The sequence below is a fragment of the Syngnathoides biaculeatus genome, chromosome 3 (genome assembly GCF_019802595.1).
Source record: "Syngnathoides biaculeatus isolate LvHL_M chromosome 3, ASM1980259v1, whole genome shotgun sequence".
In the NCBI taxonomy this organism is placed as follows: domain Eukaryota; kingdom Metazoa; phylum Chordata; class Actinopteri; order Syngnathiformes; family Syngnathidae; genus Syngnathoides; species Syngnathoides biaculeatus.
Window position 1 is genome coordinate 39270726 of NC_084642.1, and position 20591 is coordinate 39291316.

At 40.0% G+C, this 20591-nt stretch overlaps 1 protein-coding gene across 4 annotated transcripts in view; it reads right to left on the reverse strand.

Annotated features, from left to right (window-relative positions):
- The window catches only part of ppip5k1a (diphosphoinositol pentakisphosphate kinase 1a), a 182785-nt gene that overhangs the window by 147092 nt on the left and 15102 nt on the right, over positions 1–20591 (reverse strand). For all 4 annotated transcript variants that reach the window (XM_061815774.1, XM_061815773.1, XM_061815772.1 and 1 more), the window contains exon 2: positions 6278–6779. In XM_061815774.1, the coding sequence (XP_061671758.1) occupies positions 6278–6421 (144 nt within the window). In that variant the 5' untranslated portion in view covers positions 6422–6779. The remainder of the gene's footprint in view (positions 1–6277; positions 6780–20591) is intronic.

The window sequence follows — 20591 nt, forward strand, 5'->3', positions numbered from 1 at the left end:
CACTGTTAGTTTAGGTTGGTCTTTTCATACATTTTATTGATGTACAGTACAGGCTTAATTGACAACTCACCAAGGACTGTATATTTCTTCTCACTGTTTTAGTTTCACTCCGCTTCAATTGTTCAATAAAGAAGTTAGAACACTCATCTCCTGGCTCTTGAACAGAGTTTGGCTGGCTGTTAATTCTGCATTCTACACCGAGCATGTTAACGTGTAGAAAGAACAGTACACCCGCCCCTTGCAAGAAGAAAAAAAATTTGCGCTCACCCACTCTCCATCGCGACTATAAATATTATCATGTCTATAAAATTGTTATATGTACAGTTTTTCTGAACATGCTATCCTTATTAACATTAAAGAAAAATAATAATAAATTTGAAAGAAATATAGTTCAACTGACAATAAAAAATAACTTTTTTTTAGTCAATAACAGAAAAGATTAAGTGCATCAATTTGCCTTAAATAAAAACAAAAAAATCTTTGTTTAAACATTTTTGACAAACTTGTTGCAGTTTGATCGTGAAAAATAAAATTAAATATAAATCAATAAATAACTTCAAATTCAGTTCAGCAACATTAACTCTGGAACACAATATATAAAACACTTCAACTGACGAAAAAATTAATAAATCTGTTATGGTCAGTTTTTTTTTTTGCACTGAGCAATTTGGTACGCTACCTTGTATGATGCTAAAAGTTTAATGAAGCAGCTTTCACAAAGCGGGTTTATTATCGGCAATATTCAGCACGTTTTTGCTGAAAAAAATCCATCGGGCTATCAGCATTACTGGGGTGTAATCTTTTTAAGTGCCGCATTAATTTATTTGGCTTCCTGCTGTCCACTGCCAACATTTTTGGACACAGTAAACACAACCATTTTTCCTCGTCTCCTACTGTATTCACATATGTATACACATACGCGCTACATATGGTTCGTTGTAATTCCTCGTCTTGGCTTTCGTGTGACTTTCTTTTGTCTCATTGTCTTCGTCTCTCTCTGCCTTTTTTTCATCCCTGTTAAAAAAAAAATCATTTTGTCTCTTTGGCTTCGTTTACTGTACTCAGGTCGCCTGCTCAGTGCAGTTAAAAAATAACTACAGTATATAGCTATAGCTAACATTTCACGCGCACACTCTGACAATGCGGGCGCCACTGTCAACTACTGTAGTGGATGTGAAATTGCACTTAATTCTAGTCCGGCAAAAAAAAAAAAAAAAAAAGCACGTTACCCCAGAGTCACACGGGGGGCGTTCATGTAACACATGAACATTAGTCACGGGACTTATATATGAGTATGGGACTAGATAATACTGGAGATAAAATGGTCTCATAACCTGAAACTCAATTATTGATATTTTATTCACCGGTTTTAACCAAGTTGATCTGAAGATGAAAAGTATCGATCAGACAAACATGGCCTGGCAGCAAGTGTTTGTTGACAAGGCAATGGGAATGAGGGCGGAGAGTGTGAAAACAGCCATTTGTAACTTTCTTCAGGGATGAAAAGGCCAGAGCCATGCTCTGCCATGGGCTTTTTGGCTTTTGCGATTCATTTTGCTCTTTGTTTTTTGTCTGCCCGGACCTTCCTGATCAAGATGATAGGTCTTGCCCTCCGCGAGGTGATGCAGACCTGTCAAAGCGCAGTCTTGAAGGCAGAGCATATTTGCTCATGTTCGAAACAAACAGAAACAGACACCTTGCACCCGTACCGAACCTCCTGTGAGTAACTGGCCTCTCATAGATCCCAGAAGGTCCACCCACCTGCGTCGACCGTGGACAATGCTTAAATCAGAATCAGCTTTAATGGGCAAGTGTGTAAAAACATTGCATGTTCAACTTTGCAGTCGACTAAAAGTACAGATGAGTGCATATTTGGGTTAAATTAAGAACAGTAAATCTTACAACGCACCTAGTCATACCTCCACCCCACCATTATGTCACATCTTGGCTTCCTAAATTACCAATGTTTGTCTGTCCTCGTTTGTGTTGTCTAGCTTGTCTTGCATGCTGTTGTAGATTCCCCCGTTAGCCTCCATTAAAATATCCATAAAATTCATGACATACATTCTTGTGTTGCTTGTTTTTTTAGCGAAGGAGAGCAGAGGACCTTCTGAAATAGAGAACTGATACTGATTTCAACTCCCGATAAAAAGTATTTGCCCCCTCCTTATTTTTTTTTTTGCACATCACTCACAAATTTCAAATCATCACACTACTTTTAATATCACTCAGGAAAAACAAAATGCAGTTTTCAAATGACAGTTCAATTTATTAAGGCACAGGAAAAAGCTTTCTGACCCTCTGTGAAAAGGTAATTGCCCCACCAACCCCCCACATCCCTTGTTAAATCACAAAGTCACAGTGACTAATCGTAAATTTGGGAAAGGTGAGTTCAATTTTACAAGCCACATCGAAATCTGATTCCCACCTTACTAGTTGAATCGTGAAATCACTTAAATAGAGTGAAGAAAATAAGTATTTGAACACCCAACTATATTGCAAATTCTCCCACTTAGATATCACGGAGGGGTCTGAAATTTTCATTGTATGTCCACTGTGAGAGAGATAATCTAAAAAGAAAAATCCAGAAATCACAATGTATGATTTTTTTAAACGATTTGTGTGCGATACAACTGCAAATAAGTATTTGAATACCTGAGAAAACCAATGTTAATATTTGGTACAGTAACCTTTGTTTGCAATTACAGAGGTCAAACGTTTCCTGTAGTTGTTCACCAGGTTTGCACACACTGTAGGAGGGATTTTGGCCCACTCCTCTACACAGATGTTCTCTAGATCAGACAGGTTTTTGGGCTGTCACTGAGAAACCTGGAGTTTCAGCTCCTTCCAAAGATTTTCTATTGGGTTTAAGTCTGGAGATTGACTAGGCCACGCCAGAACCTTGATATTCTTCTTGCGGAGCCACTCCTTCCTTTTCCTGGATGTGTGCTTCAGGTCATTGTCATGATGAAAGACCCAGTCACGACCCATCTTAAATGCTCTGACTGAGGGAAAGAGGTTGTTCACCAAAATCTCACAATACATGGCCGCGGTCATCCTCTCCTTAATACAGTGCAGTCGTCCTGTCCCATGTGCAGAAAAACACCCATAGAGCATGATGCTACCACCCCCATGCTTTACAGTAGCGATGGTGTTTTTGGGATGGAACTCATCATTAGTCTCCCTCCAAACATGCTTAGTGGAATTATGACCAAAAAGTTCAATTTTGGTCTCATATGACCACAAAACCTTCTCCCATGACTCTTCTGTATCATCCAAATGGTCATTGACAAACTTAAGACGAGCCTTGATATGTGCTGGTTTAAGCAGGGGAACCTTCCGTGCCATGCATGATTTCAAATAATGTCTTAGTGTATTACCAACACTGACCAAGTCCTGTTGTGTAGTCCTGGGTTGATTCCTGACCTTTTTAAGGATCATTGAGACCCCACGAGGTGATATATTGCATGGGGCTCCACTCTGATTGAGATTTACCATCATGTTTAGCTTCTTCCATTTTCTAATGATTGATCCAACAGTGGACCTTTTTTTCAGCAAGCCACTTAGCAATTTCTCTGTAGCCCTTTCCAGCAGTGTGGAGTTGTACAATTTTGTCTCTGGTGTCTTATTCTTACGGAGCCACTCCTTTGTTTTCCTGGCTGTGTGCTTCGGGTCATTGTCATGTTGAAAGACCCAGCCACGACCTATCTTCAGTGCTCTGACTGAGGGAAAAAGTTGCTCCCCAAAATCTCACAATACATGGCTTTAGTCATTCTCTCCTTAAAACACCCCCAAAGCATGATGCTACCACCCCCATGCTTCACAGTAGGGATGGTGTTCTTGGGATAGAACTCATCATTCATCTTCCTCCAAACACGATTAGTTGAATTACGATCAAAAAATTCCATTTTGGTCTCATCTGACCACAAAACTTACTTCAATGGTCATTGGCAAACTTAAGATGGGCCTTGACATTTACTGGTTTAAAGCAGAGGAACCTTCCGTGCCATGCATGATTTCAAACCATGACATCTTACTATATTACCAACAGTCAACTTGGAAATGGTGGTCCCAGCTCTTTTCAGGTCATTGACCAAGTCCTGTCGTGTAGTCCTGGACTGATTCCTCACCTTTCTGAGGATCATTGAGACCCCACGAAGTGATATCTCGCATGGGGCTCCACTCCGATTGAGATTGACAGTCATGTTTAGCTTCTTCAATTTTCTAATGATTGCTCCAACAGTGGACCCTTTCTCTCCAAACTGCTTGGCAATTTCACTGTCGCCCTTTCCAGCTCTGTGGAGTTGTACAATTTTGTCTCTGGTGTCTTTGGACAGCTCTTTGGTCTTGGCCATGTTACAAGTTTGAGTCTTACTGATTGTATGGGGTGGACAAGTGTCTTTATGCAGCTAATGACCTCATACAGGTGCATTTGATTCAGGATAATACATGGAGTGGAGGTGGACTTTTAAAGGCGGAATAACAGGTCTTTGAAGGTCAGAATTGTAGCTGATAGACAGGTGTTCAAATGCTTATTTGCAGCTGTACCACACAAATTGTTGAAAAAAAAAAAAAGTCATACTTTGGGATTTCTGGATTTTTCTTTTGGGATTATCTCTCTCACAGTGGACATGCACCTACGATGAAAATTTCAGATCCCTCCATGATTTCTAAGTGGGAGAACTGGCAATATAGCAGGGTGTTCAAATATAAAAAAATTCTTCACTTAAGAATCTGTCAGAGAATGTGCAGTCGGCTAGAAGATCTCAAGAACCAATGCATCATGCAATGATCCAAAGAAATTCAAGAAGAAATGATTGAAATCCATGAAATCCATCAGTCTGGAAAAGGCTACAAAGGCATTCCCAATGCTTTGGGACTCCAATGAACCACTGTTAGAGTATTATCCAAAAATGGAGAAAACCGGGAACAGTGTCAAAACTTCCTAGGAATAGACGACCAAGTTAAATTACTCCACGAGTGCGATTACGATTGATCAAATTTAATGAATCTATTACAGCACAGTGCAAGAATTATGGCCGACTCATCTTTGCAAAATTTTCGCCAATTTGAGGGTTTTCGAGCATGAACCTTGTTTCAGGTCAGGGCTGAGCATCTTAATAGGTTGCAGGGCAGGACTTTGCAGATATCACGACAAAGTCTTCATTTTGTTTTCCTTCAGCCATTAAAAGGTGAACTTGTTATTGTATTTTGGATCATTGTCCTGCTGCAAAACCAAAGTACTTCTCAGTTTGAGGTCATGAAAAGATGACCAGACATTCTCCTACAGGATTTTTTTGTTAGACAGCAGAATGGTTCCTTTTATAACAGCAACTCTTTAGGTCCTGAAGCACCATCACAGTACGAGCACTTTATGTTAATGCTGCTCTTTTTAGAAAGCGCTGCGTTGCTTTTATGCCAGATGTAATGGGCCACACACCTTCCAAAAAGTTCAACTCTTGTCATCAAAACACGGAGAATTTTCCCCAAAAAATGTTTGGGATCATCAAGATGTCTTCTGGAAAAAAATAAGCATAGCCTTAATGTTCTTTTTGTCCAAGAGTGGTTTTTATATTGACATCTGCCATGCAGGGTTAGGGTCTCTTTCTTATCGTGGAGTCATGAACACTGACCTCAGCTGAGGCAAGTGACGCCTGCAGTTCTTTGGATGTTGGTGTGGGTTTTTTGTGACCTCTTAAATGAGCTGTTGCAGCACGTTTGGGGTAATTTTGGTTGTTCCTTCCTGGAAAGGTTCACCACTGTTCTGTTTTATTCATTTTTGGAAAATGGCCCTTACTGTGGTTCCCTGGAGTCACAAACCCTCTTCCATACTGACCAAACTCAATTAAACTTTTCTGTCCTTTGCTCCTGAATTTCTTTAGATTTCTGCATGATGTCAAGCTTTTCGTGATATTTTGGTCTACTTCACTTTATCAGAAAGGTCTTTTTCAAGTGATTTTTGATTAAAAGGAGTGGCACTATCAGGCTTTGATGTGTTTAGAGAGATAGATAAACCATTGATAATCCACTATAATAAACCAGACTTGTGTTTTAATGCAGTTTTTAGGTTTGGATAGTTTTGGATAGTTCCTTTAATAAATTAAATGTGAAAAAAATGCATTTTGTGATGGCATACATGAAAAAAAAAAATCAGGAAGGAGGTGAACAGTAGTATTGAAACTTCATGGGTGCCAATAATGGTGAGCAAGACTATAAATGTAATTTTTTTCTAGTATATCAAGAGTCCTACATTATTTGTTTGTGTTAAGCGCCTTACAGAGTCTGTGTCTTCATCGTCCTCATACAGTTCCATGTCTGTTTTTATGGTATCCTCCAAGAACTCGCTCTCATCGTCTTCGCAGCCCACGAAGAATCTGGGAGCGCCACGCCGGCTCTCGCCTGGGCTGTTGTGCTCTGACATCACAGTCTCCCGCAGCAGCCCTCAGCATCCCACCGTGCCATCGCACACAAACACACCACCAACAGAGCAGGCCACCGATGAAAGGGGAGGAGGTCAAAGGACGCAAATGGTCCTAAGTTGTCTACGTTGGACAGCAGGGTTGGTGAGGAGGGATGTAGAACAAAAATGGGCCTCTAAGATTACTGTTCAAATACGATAAGTGAAGGGGAACAATAATTCTGAAGAGTCCTCTGCAACAACACTCAATCAATCATGTCATTCTTTATTCAATTAACTGAAATTGGATTGACTTGCTTTGACTTGGAAATTGCAGGCCCAGTTATCTCTTTATCTCTCTTTCTTCCATGATGATGAAAGTCTATAAGGAAAACAGATAAATACGTGTTAATTTTTGTGATGTCAACTAGTCAATTTTCTACCTGGCGTTAATATTTGAGCTCAAATAGAGGCATGAATTCCACTAAGCCAGACAGGGATATGATTTTGTTCCTGAGACTCATTATTCACACTGTTCTGCTGAAAGCAATTGTTCTTGTCTGACAAGTATTCTATACTACACCAGATGCTTGCACTTATGATGCACATGCAATTATCTGATTGAGTGATGCCATACAGTTAGTGCATCGTGTTGCTTCAATATCCTCGCTGAATTCTGTGCAAAAGGCAGAGGTGTTGTGTCTTCTGATGTACTACGATGAACTAGTTTTGTAGGACCTTTGCATAAAATGGGGAGTCTAACATTTTATAAATAATTGAAGCATTAACTTATACAGAACCAGAATGTCATCTAATATTACCAAATACACACACTTTGAACATGGTCCAAACAAAACTGTAGTTTAAGTTCCAAATTTAAAAATCTCACTAGTTGGTGGAGGAGACGCATTGAAAACAGTTGGAAAGGGGTAGTTTTGACTACTCGGATTCTGATACATGCAACTCTTGAGTTTACGAGAGGAATGACAGCTGCACAGAAAGTTAAACATTTAGTCACTGAGGTGAAAAAGTCGTTTCAGCTTCACATGCTATGTGCATGAAAAAAATGAATATATTCACTACAAACTATCACAGATCTATATATCCTTCAGTCACTTGAGGGATCTGGAATTGGAAAAAGTTGCCTGAATTAACTTCAGATGGTTGGCCACAGAATTTTTATCAGCTGTAACATTGTGAATGATTGACAATGTGAAGGTAGCCTGAAATAGAATGGTGGTAATAGATTAGCTGGCACACAATATGTGCTTGTAACAGTGTTCCACTCGCTTACGATCCATCTATCCATTTTCTGAGCCACTTATCCTCACAAAACTGACAAGAGTGCTGGAGCCTATCCCAGCTATCTTCAGGCAGGAGGCAGGGTACACCCTGAACTGGTAGCCACTCAATCTCACCGCACATAGAAAAAAATCACTCGCACTCACAATCGCACACAGGGTAATTTTAGAGTCTCCAATTAATGCATCTTTTGGGTATGTGGGAGGAAACCAGAGTGCCACACAGGCACGAGAGAGCACGCAAACTCCACACAATTGGGGCCGGGATTTGAACCCCGGTTCTCAGAACTGCGAGGCAGACGCTCTAACCAGTCAACCACCCTTCCACCCTCACTTGAGATTTAAAAATTAGATACTTTGCAGATCCTAATGTCCAGACTACTCAATCAGGGAAAAAAAACATGATATTTTAGTAAATACATATGGATTGTAACCACAATAGCAAAATTGTTTAAGTCATTTTTTAACATTTTCATAAGAGAAAAACAAGAAAAATAAATTCAACAAAGAATAGTCTATTTGTTTTCTTTTGCGTTATTCGACCTGGATGATTTGGAGCATTTTCTCTCGGGCTAAATTGTTAAAATAAAAACTCTGATTGTAATGTGTTAGGTTTAGATCAGAGATGCATCGATCGTGAAAGTCGTGTTGGTCAATCGCATGACAGAGTGAGGAAAAAAAAAACAAAATAAAAAAATAAAACGGTCTCAACCTCTCATCCACCCCGTCAATTAATTCAGGTGTGCATCGCGTTGATTCATTGACAGTCGGTTTGACCAATCCTGGCCTTTTCTGATAGGTCACTGCGTATGTGCACATAGCAGCCCACTTTTGCAAGATAGCGAGTTGGTCACTAATTTACAGTTCACTGAAAAAGTACTTGCCCCCTGCTGAATTCTGTTTTGTTTGCACATCTATCACACACAAAGGTTTCAAATCTTCACCCAAATTTCAATATCACTTAGAGACAACCCAAGGAAATGCAAAACTTAGTTTTCAAATGACAATTCAATTTATTAAGGCACAAAAAAATTCCAAACCTCTGACCCTCTGTAAAAAAGTAATTCCCCTCCTTGTTAAATTACAAAGTGACTGTGACAAACCACAAATTCGGGAAAGGTAAGTTCAATTTCACTCACTCAGGTTCGTCACTGTGACGAACCACAAATTCAAGAAAGGTGAGTTCATTTACACAAGCCTCACCAAAACCTGATTACCACGATACTTGTTGAATCCAAAAACCACTTGAAAAAAATCTGTCAGAGAATGTGAACTAGGCTAAAACATATCAAGAACCAATGCATCATGCCATGATACAAAGAAATTCAAGAAGAAATGACGAAAAAAAAGTCATTAAAATCCATCGGTCAGAAATAGATTACAAAGCAATTTCCAAGGCTTTGGGCCTCAGCAAACTACTTTCAGAGCCATTATCCACAAAGTAAGAAAACCGAGAACAGTGACAAACCTTCTCAAGAGTGGACAACCAACTAAAATTACTCCAAGAGACGACGACTCATGCAGGAGGTCACAAAAGAACCTTGAACAACATCTAAAGACCTGCAGGCCTTGCTGGCACACATGGGAGCGTTCCCAGGTGAAAACCCCTGCTGTCAGAAAAGAATATGAAGGCTTGTCTCACATTTGCCAAAAAACATCTTGATGATCCTCAAGACTTTGGATAAACATTCTGTGGACTGACGAATCAAAAATTTTACTTTTTGGAACGTGTGCAGAACATGGCACAGCATTTGATAAAAAGAACATTATGCCAACAGTGAAGCATGGTGGTGGCAGTGTGATGGTCCGGGACCGCTTTGTGACATCAGGACCAGGACAATTTGCTGTGGTTGATAGAACAATGAATTCTGCTGTGTACCAGATAATCCTGAAGGAGAACGTCCGGCCATGAGTTCGTGCCCTCAAACTCAAGCACTTTTGGATCATGCAGCAGAACAACAATCCAAAACACACCAGAAATTCCACCTCCGAAAGGCTAAAAAAAAAAAAAAAAAAAAAGTTTTGGATTGGCTAAATTAAAGTCCGGATTTAAATCCAATTGAGATGCTGTTGTATGACCTTAAACAGGCAGTTCATGGTCGAAAACCCTCCAATATGGCGGAATTGAAACAATTCTGCAAAGAAGAGTGGGGCAAAATTCCTCCAGAGCGATTTGAAAGACTCGTCATGAATTCACGCATTGATTTCAGTCATCGCTATCAACCCGTTACGAAGTCATCCAGTTTTAATGCAGTGACTCACATTTGAAAAATGTATGGGTGTGGTCAGTCATGCCCCCAGATATAATTTTGTGGGTGTGGTCCACCAGTCATGACTGCAGATATAAAGTTGTGGGTGTGATTAGGGATGGAATCTCAAGACCTTAAAATAACTTACTGAGTTGTTATACCTGACTATGTAGTTGTTACCTAATACCATAATCATAATTTATTTACTGAGACGGACATTTTTAAAGAGGTCAATCCACATTCAATTTGAGAGATGGACTGTGTACGGTGCTACTGTGAGATTGAGGGGTAAAAGAGGAAGATTTCCTAACAGATAGACATCTCCAAGGTGGAGAGGACAGCACAACCTTTACAGCGTTCCGTTTTTCTTCTCCATCGACCTCTCAGCAGTAATGGTAAGTACAGCATCTTATTTTTTTACTTTAACGTATTTTAGATTTTTTTATCCCAAGTATTCAAATTAGATAATTCATTAAGTAAATTTCACCTTTAAATGGTGAAAGCTGACCCTACCGTAGGAACAGAACTCGTTCATAACTCGAGGATTTCCTGTATTAGGTTCAGGGAGCAATTACTTTTTCAATGAGGGTCAGAATGTTTTTTTTGTGCCTTAAGAATTTGAACGGTCATTCGAAAACTGCATTTTGTATTTGCTCAGATTGACTCAGTGACATTAAAATTAATTTGATGGTTTGAAACCTTTGTGTGTGACAGGTATGCAAAAAAAAAAACTGAAATCAGGTAGGGGGCAAATATTTTTTCACGGCGCTGTATGTTTTCTAAACTTAAGAGTATAAAAATGAGTGGGGGTGCTAACCAGGCAAAAAACTTAAAACATACCAAACAAGCTATCGAGAACTAAAGTTACACGAAGCAGTAAAGCCATGGTCGAGGATTTGACCAAGTAACTTTGGAAGGACTGTGCTTCTAACTGCAACTGGTTGAGTCGACAGACGTGAGTGACACAGACTCTTTGTACATTTTTATTCTATTCTGATCTCCGTGCTTGACAAATTCATATTACCATGTAAGCAGCTGGGAAAGCACTACTGAACAATACAAAGCATGCAAGATAAATAATATCACCCCTCCTAACCTCACCGTTGGTAGTGTGTTGGCAGATGTATGTTTGACATATACCGAATATTAGTTCTACCTTCAACTTTAATGGGTTTATCCTGTTGTGGGTTTTAGTTCACCCAGTCAGGCTGTTCTTCATGTGATGTTCCTTCCAGCTCCATGTGTATTGAGTTCATGCACATACGTCACCGAAATCACGTGACTGGCCATATTGCCGGTCAAACAAAGCATTGTTCAATGCTAAGTCCAGTGATACGAAACTAAAATATGCCTTATAGCACGACTCCCAGAGTTTTGTCTGATACAGTTAAACATTTAGAGGGCGATAATAAACGAAGATACGAGGAAACGTTAGAGACACTTGGCATAGAGGACCCATATTTAATGCCAAAGTCGATGTTTGTCGATAAGAAATTGGACTGTTAATTAGCTTTTGCTTGTCTTAGACAACTGGATATACACATATCTCTGGTGAGTAAGTCATTGAGATTTACACAGAAAAGTTCGAAAGCGGGAAAATTCTGGACGTATACAAATACTTCGTTGCTGGATCTGTACTCAATCAAGAATAAATCCCACATAGTGATGGTTCCACTCAGATTTTTTAAATACAAATACCAATATTTAAATGCATGACCCCTGGTTTTACACAAACTCGCATTCATTAACTAGATAAAAAAAAAAGACAGGGAGACAGTTCCTCCGTCCATCATATTGCTGCCACACGTAAACATCTCTGTGACAGACGGTTGTCTTATTTAAAATATGCATTGTTCTCAAATGAGTCAATTTGGCATTATAGATACTAATTGGTAATTTGAGATTAAGAATAATTCCTACCTGAAATGAAGTGATCACTCCACAGGTGTGTGTATTTGGTTGGGCACCAGCCATCATGTTTAATTCCCTAAATCCATTGATCTTTTCTGGTCGTTTCAGCTGGTATGGTATAGAATGATCTCTTTGAATATCTGTCTCGTCTGTTGTGAAAACCAACAGCAAAACAGGTCTCGAGCAATTTGAAAAATCTACTCTGGCTCAATGGCTCCCGCAGTCCAAAGCAGCTCGGTTTGACCGGCAATATGGCGCCATGCAAACTGTGACGTCACATGCACGAGCTCTATAAATCTGGACATAGATTACTGTCTTCTTTTGTCTCTCTCTCTCTCTCACTTTTATATAACCAGGTCTTTTAGTCTTGATTTTTAGTAAGGGGTGACAACTCACGAGAGTTTTACAAAGAATGCAAACAAAGGAAAGGAATGGCAACAAGCAGGTGTGAGTGCTTCTGCAGTTACAGTGAGGTTAAGACTTGTGGAGGATGTCCTGGTGTCAAAAAGAGCAGAAAAGAAGCCATTTTTCTTCACAAAAAACATCAGGGACAGACCAATATTCTGCAAAAGGTACCGTAATTTATTTTAAATAATGTGCATTTTTTTCCAAAAATATTTTCAAAAAGTCAATAGAGTGCATTATATTTAGGTATGGATGAAAAATAAAAAATACGATCACATTGTATAGTCTCATACAGGTACATAGAGTGGTCAAAAATAAGGTATACATAGAAATTTCAATATGATATTCGATGTCTTATGTTATAGGATTATATTACGGTAATCTGCGCCACCAACCTGAACTCTGACGTCCTTAGGGGGGCAAGGAAGCTTGCATTTTATGAACGTTAGCGTAGCATATTTGTTGCTACTGCACTAAACATCAGAAACGACTGCCCTTGAATTTCTTTTAACTAAAACGAAGACAAAAAAAATTTCAACTACAAGGGCTAGTTGTGCAGCCGCTTTTGAAAGAAATGTGTCATCACTCCGGCCGAAACCGGAAGCAAAACAACGTGAGCTAAGACTACGTAGTACGATCGAACGATCATTTAAAAAAAAAAAAAAAGGGGGGGGGGGGGCACACATTGAAATGCCCGCGTTTTTAAAAGTGCCCATTATACTGATTTCTACGTAGTTTGAGCTCTCATTTTGACAGCAACCTGACGCTATAAAGATTGTAGCAGAACGGGGACAAGAAGCTGTGCTGTTAGCACGGTGGACTTTCCCCTCAAAGCACTGACAGTAATGAGGAATAAAGGGAACCAAGACTCTTGGGATTCAAAAAATGTTTCCTCAAAAACGCCATGGTTCGCACAGACGATGACATGCTGTGACAGGAAGATGGGATCACTGCAGGCATCAGAACTGAACCAAGTCATCAAGGACGGGTTTGATACAATGGAAATTTTTCAGATTGGAGATGAGTCAGATGCTTCTTTTGAAGTCTTGGCCAAAGATGTCTGATGTAAACAAACAAATCCTCAAATGTTTTATGCACAAATATGTAATGGGAAAAAAAGAAAATGATCGATGTGAGTGGAGGTTTGCTACCTCATTTGAACAGGAAATTGAGGGACAACTGTTTGAGGATGTAGAGGTAAGAATTTTCCACCACTTGCCTCAAACGGAAAGTAATTGTCAGTATAGTCATCCTAAGTCAACCACTGACTCCAACAGGTGAAAAACAAATGGCAAAATAGTTGACACAGAACATCTGAAACAAAAATTAATGTGTAAGGGCTGGAGGTTTGTAGAAAACCATTGTCCTTCTAAAATAAAACATTTAAATTTATGGATAACACAATATGGCTTTGCTGGCCGACTCAACACACACAAAAATACAGTATTTGAACACCCTGCTATATTGCAACTTCTCCCACTTACAGGGTTCATACTCAGTCTGACCCAAAAAAAATTAAGGGCTTTTTAGGGGCATTCTGAGGGGCTGACACGAAAATTTAGGGCCAACACGGAAAAAATTTAGTGCTGACACGAAAAATTTAGGGCCATTGTGGGAAATCAAGAGTAAGGAAAAAAGACTCACCCAATGGTGCCATCAACCGTTCTCGGTTCATCAAATGTTCCAGTACCTCAGTACCTGTGACAGTGATCACCTGTCGCCCCTTGTGGTAGTTCTCATTCATATGACCACTGTCAATGTCTTCACATAACAGTCTACAGAAAAACAGATTCTAACTACAATTGCAACTATATACACAAATAACTTCTACTGATGTCTGTCTCAGCACACCTACTCAAGCTCCTTGAGCCTACCCAGTGCCTCCTCTATTTGTTGCTGCAGAGGTGCCAAAGTGGCTCTCTTGTCCTTTGCTCTGCTTCTGAGTGCATTGGCCTCGGTGATAAACCTCAGATTCCTCTTTTATTCTGCCTCCTCACACAGCCTGTCAGCCTTCTCAATAAGCGTAGATATGTCAGTCTTTATTCTGGCTTTTTTGGCTTTGAGGTAGTACAGATGAAAAGTGGGCAGCGATGCCAAATGTAGCCAGGTACGAAGTCTTCCGTTCCCCACAGTGGTAGTTTTTAGCAATCTCACTGTCTGAGAACATGACTGCAAACACTTTCGGATTATTTTCATTTGGAACTGTAATGGTTGCAGATCACTTTTAAAGCCCACACGATCTCTGCCTTTAACGAGTCCGTCTTCGTGTATTGAACTAGGTTCATAAAGCCTGACTTCGGCTGGTCGAAGTCGATGACTGGACAACTGTAGGTGTGCATGCACTGCCAGTACCACTGCCTGAAGTTGATGCTTCACTGTCTTCATATTTTAGAAACAGATTCTTACCTAACGGAAGATGAGAGAGTCTTCGCCAAATCAGCGTGTCTCCTGTTTTTCTGGTGCGACTCCAGCGCTTTGACGCCCATCTTTTCAAGTTGGTAACTGTGCTTGCACAGATGGCAGTAAAATATGTGCCGATCTTTTGGATCTCGACGAACCCAGCTCCCGAACTCCTTACTTTCAACCCAAGCATATTGAAAAATGCACTTCCCCATGATACAAGTTGGATCGATGAAAGAACTATGCTACGTCGGAACGAAGGCGAAGTGAAGAGCCTACTCACGGAAACAAACAATGGAATATCGACAAGATGGCGACGAGTTGTCAACACAGTGACTTCCGTTGACAATTTCCGGCTGTTTGGGATGCCAGACGCATCGCTATTTTTTTAAAATAAAAGAAAAATTTTTTTAGGAAAAATTTTGGCGGTAGAGGTCCTCCCTTTAATTTTTTTTAATTTAAGGCCTTTTTAGGGGCTTGATTTGCGGATTTTTAAGGACTTTCAGGAGCCCCTAAATGCACCTTCGAAAATTTGGGGGTTTTTAGGGACTTTTAGGGCCACGTGCGAACCCTGCACTTAGAATTCATGGAGGGGTTTTCATCGGGGGTGCATGTCCTCTGTGAGAGAGATAATCTAAAAAGAAAAATACAGAAATCATAATATGATTTTTTTATGATTTATTTGTGTGATACAGCTGCAAATAAGTATTTTAACACCTATCAGCTAGACAAAATTGAACTTTTTGGTCATAATTCCACTAACCATGTTTGGAGGAAAACGAATGATCAGTTACATCCCAAAAACACCATCCCTACTGTGAAGCATGCGGGTGGTAGCATCTTTGGGGGCCCTTTTCAGCACATGGGACAAGACGACTGCACTGTATTAAGGAGAGGATGACCGCGGCCATGTGTTGTGAGATTTTGGGGAACAACCTCTTTCCCTCAGTCAGAGCATTGCAGATGAGTTGTGGCTGGGTCTTTCAACATGACAATGATCCGAATCACACATCCAGGAAAAGCAAGGAGTGGCTCCGCAACAAGCATATCAAGGTTCTGGCGTGGCCTAGCCAATCTCCAGACCTAAACCCAATAGAAAATCTTTGGAGGGAGTTGAAAATCCATGTTTCTCAGCGACAGCCCACAAACCTGTCTGATCTAGAGAAGATCTGAAGGTTTTGTGGTCAGATGAGACCAAAATAGAACTTTTTAGTCATAATTCCACTCACCATGTTTGGAGGAAGACAGATGTGGCCGAGCCAGTCTCCAGACCTAAACCCAATAGAAAATCTTTGGAGGGAGCTGAAAGCCCAGAAACATGTCTGATCTAGAGAAGATCTGTGTAGAGTAGTGGGCTAAAATCCCTCCTGCAGTGTGCACAAACCTGGTGTTTAACTACAGGAAATGTTTGACCTCTGCAATTGCAAACAAAGGCTACTGTACCAAATATCATTGGTTTTCTCAGGTGTTCAAATACTTATTTGCAGTTGTATTACACAAATAAATTGTTTAAAAAAAATCATACATTGTGATAACTGGATTTTCCTTTTTAGATTATCTCTCTCACAATGGACATGCAAATGATGAACATTTCAGACCCCTCCATGATTTCTAAGTGGGAGAACTTGCAATATAGTAAGGTGTTCAAATACTTATTTTCTTCATTGTATATAGTTAATCTGCAGGACAAAATAAGAAAAATATAGAAAAGAAAAAAAATGAACTCAAGATGATGTGTAAATGGCCATAAAATGTATCATCTCATAAAGTTGATGGAATGAAGTCGTTCTGGGAATGGAAGACTTGAGAAAGTCTTACCACTTAAATGGTGAAGGGAGATTGGCATAGCATCAGGGGAGATTGGAGTCCAAAAGATAAAAACAAAGTACTTCCTCACAGCAGCGGGGAACTTAATTATCGAGTTCAAGGATTAATAGAGGGCACTTGCACTAGATTTAGAGAAAGAGGAAATTATACTGCCATTGGAAGAGCAAAACAAAACAACGATGAACAATTTGAAGAATATAGAATCAAAATGTCATGTTTGAAAGAAAACAATGGCATTCCTGAAGATCACACTCCAGGGAGTATGTATCAAGAGCAATTAAAAAATGCTCTTCATGCGAATTCAAATTATCCCACCAAACAATGGATTGAAATACATTGGGTTGACAAACCAACTGGCAGCCTGTTACAATACATGAACCAACCACAACCCGGAGAAAGAGTGCTACAAAATGAGAAAAAAAGTTGAGACCTTTCTGACAAAGGAAGGAGAAATTTAAGGAGCTTTATGCAAAACATTTGATAGTCGTGGCTGGAGAGTAAGAGGCAGGGGAAGAGTAATGGGCAGGGATGCGAGTTTGATCAAAAAGAAATTATTTGCTGATGTTGTGGAGAAAACGGTCACATTTCACATGAGTGCCCAAAAAACAAAACACCCACCACCACATGACTAGAGAAGCCATCTTCGGATCAAAAATGTCACAACCAATGCTCTCAAAACGCAACTTTTTAATCTGCCCCATACGTTTGTTGGGACGAGATGGCTTGCTCAAACTAAGACTGGGCTTACTTCCCTCTCTCACAGGAAATATAGAAGTAAAAACAAAAAAGGAATAACTGGGAGGACAGTTGACAGTCTATTATTATACCTTGGATATTCCAGACAAACCTCTCACAGGAACAGGAGATCTCTCGCTACAAACACCTCAAGACATGATGAAACAACCACAATCTCAAATAGGAAGTGACTCACTGCATGTGAATATGTAGTATAAGATAAACTTATCACAGTCCACGCCGGCCAAAATCATGATTGATTATCTCAACTCAGATGGTACATAAGTAGCAGTGGCAGGAACAAGACTCACTGACAAATTAAATGCATTACACAAGGAATGGACACCACCACACACATCATTGTACAAACTCAACAGGAGTGGAAGCGTTTGGGACAATTTGTATAGAAAACACGAAATGTTTCTGATTGGACAGAAACGAAACAGATTTGGATTGGGACGACTGAACTGGACAGAAAATCATCTTATTGGACAGTGTTGAACAAGATGAGACCAGATGCTGCTGTATTCACAGTGGTATCACAAACTACCCAGACAATACTGGAAAAATGGAAGAATGGTGACAACTCCAGGGAAATTGGTGAAATATGCAGAACTACTACAAATTTTACTCATAGCAGTTCAATTACCAAAAGAAATAGCCATATGTAAATGTAAAGCACACAGATCAAATACAAAGTATCATGAGGAAATGCATTTGCAGATAAAAGAGCAAAAGAAGCAGCAGCCAAAACCTTCATGGCAGAGGTATCAAACTCAAGGCCCGGGGGCAGATCTGGCAACCACATGATTTTATGTGGCTTGCGAAGTCAAATCTAGTGTCAATTTCCATGATTCTTGTAAAAATCTGAACCAAAATTTCAAATTGTCATATATCATAAATGATAAAGTTGGGATGTTTCAAGCATTATTGTGTTACCTAACGTGAATAATTGAAAAACACATTACCCATGATTTCTGATTCCAAAACTAGTTCATAAATTCATAATGTAAATATGATGAGATGATTAAATATTTTTGTTCCACGGTCATAACAGCTTTCTGAGGGAAACCGGAACAACAATGTGGCCCGCGGGAAAAATTAGTTTGACACCCCTGCTTTATGGGATTAGCTGACCATGTAACAAATAAAAGACATACTTTCAGATGATGTGCGAATCAAAATGCAACAACAAAGCTCACCAGCAGAACTAAAAATGTGGAAAAATGAAGGTGCTACATTACAAAAAGGGATTTATGTCAGCACAGATGGAAAACCAATTCTACCAAAAAATCTTTTTAAGTGGGCAGCAATATTAAGCCATGGGAAGTTTCATGTCTCAACAAAGGAAATGGTAGCCCTGGTACAAAGGGGTTACACGACCTATGGATTTAACTTGTATGCAAAAAAAAATGTGTTGGGTTTGTTTGACCTGTGCTTGACATAATCCAAAAGGGAATGTGCGTCCAAAACGTGGTGAGTTTCCTCAGGCTAAATATCCATTTTAGAAAATACAAATGGATTTAATTGAACTGCGTGCAGGAAAACAATACTGTTTCGTCATCATCGATGCTCTTTCAGAATGGGTGGAAATATTTCCAGCTAAACAACCTGATGCACAAACAGTACCTAAAGCATTATGCAAATACATCGTACCAATGGAATACACTTTGTAAACAAAATGGTCGACAAAATGGGATTCATGTTCCACATTAACTCGAAACACCACTGTTCTTAGCATCCACAAAGGGAGAGATTGGATAGTACAATTATAGTGAAAAAAATAAGCATTTGAACACCCTGCTATATTGTAAGTTCTCCCACTTAGAAATCATGGAGGGGTCTAAAATTTTCATCGTAGGTGCATGTCCACTGTCAGAGAGAATCTAAAAATGAAAATTCAGAAAGCACAATGTATGATTTTTGAAATTATTTATTTCTGTGATACGGCTGCAGATAAGTATTTAAACACCTAACAAAACCAATGTTAATATTTGGTACTGTAGCCTTTGTTTGCAATTACAGCCGTCAAACGTTTCTTGTAGTTGTTCACCAGGTTTGCACACACTGCAGGAGGGATTTTGGCCCACTCGTCCACACAGATCTTTTCTCGATCAGACAAGTTTCTGGGCTGTCGCTGACAAACGCGCAGATTCACCTCCCTCCACAGATTTTCTATTGGGTTTAGGTCTGGAGACTGGCTAGGCCACACCAGAACCTTGATATTCTTCTTACGGAGACACTCCTTGGTTTTCCTGGCTGTATGCTTCGGGACATTGTCATGTTGAAAGACCCACCCACAACACATCCTCAATGCTCTGAGTGAGGGAAAGAGGTTGTTCGCCAAAATCTCACACAGCCGAGGGCATCCTCTCCTTAATACAGTGAAGACGTTATGTCCCATGCAGAAAAACCCGAAAGCATGATGCTACCACATCCATGCTTCACAGTAGGCATAGTGTTCTGGGGATGGAACTACTCATTCGTCTTTGTCCAAACACGGTTCGTGGAATTATGACCAAAAAGTTCAATTTTGGTCTCATCTGACCACAAAAGGGAAAAAGGTTATTCCCCCAAATCTCACAATACATGGCCGCGGTCATCCTCTCCTTAATACAGTGCAGTTGTCCTGTCTCATGTGCAGAAAAACACCCCCAAAGCATGATGCTACTATCCCCATGCTTCACAGTAGGCATGGTGTTCTTGGGATGGAACTCACTCGTCTTCCTCCAAACACGATGAGAGGAATTATGACCAAAAAGTTCCAGTTTGGTCTCATCTGACCACAAAACATTTTCCCATGACTCCTCTGTATCATCCAAATGGTCATTGGCAACCTGAAGACGGCCCTTGACATGTGCTGATTTAAGCACGGGAACCTTCCGTGCCATGCATGATTTAAAAACCATGAGGTCTTAGTGTATTACTAACAGTCACCTCGGAAACGGTGGTCCCAGCTCTTTTCAGGTCATTGACCAAGTCCTGTCGTGCAGTCCTGTAGTCCACGAGGTGATATCTTGCATGGGGCTCCACTACGATTGAGGTTGACCATCATGTTTAGCTTCTTCCATTTTCTAATGATTGCTCCAACAGTGGAAATTTTTTAACCAAGATGCTTGGCAATTTCTCCATAGCCCTTTCCAGCTGTGTGGAGTTGCACAATTCTGTCTCTGGTGTCTTTGGACAGCTCTTTGGTCTTGACCATGTTACAAGTTTGAGTCTTACTGATTGTATGGGGTGGACAGGTGTCTTTATGCAGCTAATGACCTCACACATGTGCATCTGATTCAGGATAATACATGGAGTGGAGGTGGACTTTTAAAGGTGGACTAACAGGTCTTTGAGGGTATATTTATCTCGGTAATT